This window comes from Rhagoletis pomonella, unplaced genomic scaffold (assembly GCF_013731165.1).
Source record: "Rhagoletis pomonella isolate Grant_MI unplaced genomic scaffold, Rhpom_1.0 Rhpom_scaffold_00002, whole genome shotgun sequence".
In the NCBI taxonomy this organism is placed as follows: Eukaryota; Metazoa; Arthropoda; class Insecta; order Diptera; family Tephritidae; genus Rhagoletis; species Rhagoletis pomonella.
Window position 1 is genome coordinate 37,994,532 of NW_023458556.1, and position 4,695 is coordinate 37,999,226.

General features: G+C 35.4%; 1 protein-coding gene across 1 annotated transcript in view; it reads right to left on the bottom strand.

The window, feature by feature from the left end:
* Positions 1 to 2,528: 2,528 nt before the first annotated feature.
* LOC118733572 (carboxypeptidase A4-like) overlaps positions 2,529 to 4,695 on the bottom strand; it is a 4,363-nt gene continuing 2,196 nt past the window's right edge. Inside the window, exon 2 of the mRNA XM_036463015.1 lies at positions 2,529 to 3,356. Coding sequence (XP_036318908.1) covers positions 2,594 to 3,250 — 657 coding nt within the window. The 5' untranslated portion in view covers positions 3,251 to 3,356 and the 3' untranslated portion in view covers positions 2,529 to 2,593. The remainder of the gene's footprint in view (positions 3,357 to 4,695) is intronic.

Sequence of the window (4,695 nt, forward strand, 5' to 3'; positions counted from 1 at the left end):
CTCGGCTTACCATCTAGCGGAAGGTTTCGGAAGGGTGAAAAAACATATATTTAATACTTGCGCCGGGTATTTAATGTTCGGCTCCGCCCGAACTTAGCCTTTCTTACTTGTTTTTACTTCAAACCGAATTGGGAATGTAAAAAATTTTGCTCGATATTATGTTTTTGGTAGTTTTAGTTTAGTTCTCTTGGCGACATAATTTAAAGACTTTATATATCGTTACCTATCTCTGCAGCCAGTTCGAAAACGACGTATCTCAGAAAACTTTTCAAGAACGGCCTACTTCAGAATTTGATTCGAAAACGCTCTATCTCAGAATTTGGTTGAAGAACGCCCCATCTCAGTTTCCGATTCAAAAACGCCCTTTTTCAGCACATTTTCAATGTATTTTTAGCTGAGATAAGGCGTTTTCGAACTGGCTGCCGAGATAGGTCGATCTTCCACTCAGGTGGCGATATGTACTAATAAATTATGTACCTATGAAATTAAATGCTGCACTATCGTTCCAACCAAACTACTGTAAGATGTCATACAAGCTTTGGAGTAATATTTATGTAATGATGTCATGTTTTTGAAACGAACATACTCAAATCGATAGAAAATGTGAAACAGCTGGTTTTAGATTTATATTAATCAGAGTTTAATTGATTTTGATAGTATTTTTATTACATTAACAAATGTATACAAGTAATTTTTAGTAAAAAAAAACCGACTTAAAAAAAAATATATATATATCTATATATTTCATGATCCAATGATCGGATCTAAACCAAATTAGTATGGGACCACCTCTGAGACACTACCTACCCATTGCAAAATTCTGGAGTTTGACAGACTTTTCAAAACTACTTGCACTTGCCACGTCTAACAGCTACTTTAGCAGTCTATTCGCTGTTTCTTTTAAGCTGTAACTTATCGTAAAGCTAAAGTGGCAATTAATTATTAACCGACTTCCAAAAAAGGAGGAGGTTATCAGTTCGTCGGAATATTTTTTATTTTTTTATGTATGTTACCGCATAACTTTGTACCACGTCAACCGATTTCAATAATTCTTTTTGCATCGGAAAGGTAGTGTCTCAGAGGTGGTCCCATACTAATCTGGTTGAGATCTAATCAGTGGATCATGAGATATATATATATATATTATTTTTTTTCTATATGGGAGTTGAAGTCGGTTTTTTTTTGCTAAAAATTACTTGTTGTCGGTAATCTTGATATTTTCAGTAATAAACTATTTACTTTTTCGAGAGCAGAAATCATTAAAGAGAGGAAACTATAGGCAATTTGCTACTGACCCATTCAGCATAGGGATTTTAAGGGTTGTTTTTTCCCCATAGAAACCGTAAATGACTTGATCTACGGGTACTATTTTTTTGTCTCTCCTTTCCGAAATGCTTGATTTTTTTCATGGGCGGAAAATCGTATCGGACGGTGATATTATTTATTACACTTACGATCGTTAACTTATCTATTTTAAAGTATATACTTAAATCAATAGTTAAACTTTACTACAGAAGTTTCTATGGAATTGATATAGCTATACTTAAAAAAGGATAAGTTAACGACCCTTAGCACTTATTAACAACATCTACGTATGTATGTAAATTTCTTAATTTTTGTTTTATTAATTTCTAGATGCAACTGCATGGTACACAAGTACATACATTTGTATCTATGTATCCAGCTTTTGCTTAAAATTGTTGTACATATAAACTATATTCATATGTACATATGTATGTATATATATACATATATATTTTTTACAGAACATACTTATGCAAACTTAATTCTAATACTTTCATACAGGGTTTGAAAATGCTGTAATATTTTTATTTAATTTGCTTTTGCTGTACTTTGACTTCGGCATGTATGATATCGAAAGCAAAGCAAAAGCAATTCAGAAAAAAACAAATGCTTTGGCTGCCGTTTTGCTATGAAATTTCGAAAGCAATTTGTGGAAGCACAAAGACAGCGCAGCAGCAGCAAATCAACATCAATTTGACTATAAATTTGCTGCGAAACATCGAATTGGCAGAAACAGAGGATATTATATGTATGCGTGCGCAAATCCACTAGTCGCTTACCCTGATAAACTTTGCATTGATCGCGGAGTTAATAGTTGCGTTCCCTAACTCGCAAGAAGTTGCAAGAAATTACAGGAATTTACCAGAAAGCGTTCCCGTACTCGGTTCTCTGGCTTATTTTGCCTTTTGATAGTTTTACTGGTTTTAACGCATAAAAGTTGGGGAACGGAACTAATATGTATATACCATGCTGCAAAAGCGTCATGTGCACAACACAGAAAAGCAGATAACAGCACAGCAAAAGCACTATCACAGCAAATCAAAAGCAATAAAATTGTTTAAATAAACTGCCGATAAAAAAACAGAATAAACTTTTCAAAGTCACAGCAAAAGCAAAGCAGTTCGAATCAAAATCGAAAATTTCAAAGCTAAGCAAAAGCAAAAATAGTAATGCTGTTGCTGCTTTGCTGACAGTTTTTCAAACCCTGCTTTTGAAAGTTTCATACACACTCGATCACTCACCTACAAATATACAAATATAAATTAAATAAAAGTAGTAAGTATAATTCTTAACCGATGGCCTGAGCCACCGTCTCAACAGCAATCATGCCCTCTTTGGCAGTAACGCCTATCAGTGATGGCAATAGTTCAAAACCATTTTGGCCCTTGTCGCGCAACTCGACCGTATAGACGAATTTAGTGCCACAAGCTGCACGTGCCCAATCATCCGAACCGCCACCGGCAATGCCCAACAAGGAATGCGTCACACCTGCGCGATAAGCAGCGCCCGTCGCCTCGCGTATGCGCTCTACTACCGTTTTACCAACGCTTTCCAGCAAGGAAGCGTCTTTAACCTTGGCCGCCTTATATGCCCACGGATAGACTATCAGTTGACCGTAGCTATGAAAAGTCAGATATGCAGTTAGATTATTTTTACGTTTTAAAAGGAAACTCGTGACCGCTTGCGTTTCCAGCTCAGAGCCTGGTGATTTGCCGCGATATGTATCGCTGCAGGGATTTGATGATGAGCCGCGACCATTCCAGTTTATATTGAAATTACGATTCAAATCAACGCCTACACAGTTCGAAGATGGCGAAGGTGAACGATTTTTGCGCCACAATCGATTTACTCTTCGACTGTAAACGTAGCCATCTGGGTTCATAACGGGCATAAAATACCAGGTGCGTTCCTTGAAGTAGGCAGGTTGATCTTTCCAGTTTGACATAAGCTGATAGAGTATGTATGTGACGGTGGCCGGACTGATCCATTCGCGTGCGTGTATGCCGCCATCAATCCAAATTTTTTTATATTCGCGTGGATTCTCAGAGATTCTAAAAAGAAAGTGTAAGAGGTAATTTGTATATTTTTTAGTTAAAGGCATTATTATTTCTCGGGGTTTAATTAATTGCGGGTGTGGCTAGGAAAAAGTTAAATAGACTAGTTTTAAGCCTGGCGTAAACCGACTAACGTTTGCACAATCTAAAGATTTGAAAATATACATACTTACTTAGTGTGTATTTGAATAAAAAAATTATATTTTATAGAAAAAATGCTCATAAAATATCGATTAACTGGCTGATAAAAAATAATAGTGATGGGAGTTAATAAAGTAAAGAAAACAAGTAATTTTTCAGCAAAAATTAAAACCGACTTCAATTCTCATATACAAATTTAAGAGTACCGTTAATTTCTTCATGATGTAATGATCGGATCTAAACCAAATTCATACGGGACCACCTTTCCTTAAAAAAAAAATTATAATGAATTCTAGAAATCGGCTAACGTGTTAACCAAAGTTATGCGGTAACACAAAAAAAAATTGATTACCTCCTCCTTTTTTGAAGTCGATTAAAAATATCAAATGATATACAACAATTTAATAAAGGAAATAAAAGTATAAAACAAAATTAAAGTTGGATACACAAATCCGTATTTAGTATAATATGCTTTTTTATGCAGATTTTAGCATTATCATATTATATCGAAATACGTAGAGGTACAGCAATGTGGGAATTTAATTTCCATTACCGGTTAGATACAACCCTAATGCACATCACTCGCCTACATTGCCCTTGATAGACTGTGTTAGTGTACTTAATATTTTCATTTTATGATGACACGAATTCATTTTAAAGTGTTCAACACATTTAACGTGGCCAGAGGGTCAATTCCCATTCTGCGTTATCGTGAAATGAAGTGAAAAGTATAAAATTAACACCGAAATAATTGCGGTGTGAAGGTGTTATTTTTATCAATTCACGATAACGCAGAACGGGAATTGACCCTCAGAACAAAATTCAATTATCACACAATTGCAGCTTTTCGCTACAGCAACAACACCATCAAAGTATGTATATCAACTGTCAACTGCACGCAGCTTGGTTTTGCGACTGTTATCAAAAGAGCAGACAACCAGCAACAAATTTTAATTTCAAAACATTTGTGTAGTATGTAAAAGCAAATAAAAAAAATAGGTTTGTGGTAATAACTTGGTTTACATTTCCCAGTTGTAAATTTTGTTATTAAGTAGTGCAGTCAAATTACGAAAAAGCGACGCTTTTGGCATGGCGGCCAATTCCTTTTGAATACTGTAAGGCTACTTGCTGGGTATGTAAAATTGGATTAGAGAGACTCATGGGGCTGCGGAATCGCCGCCGTCTTCTTGAAAAA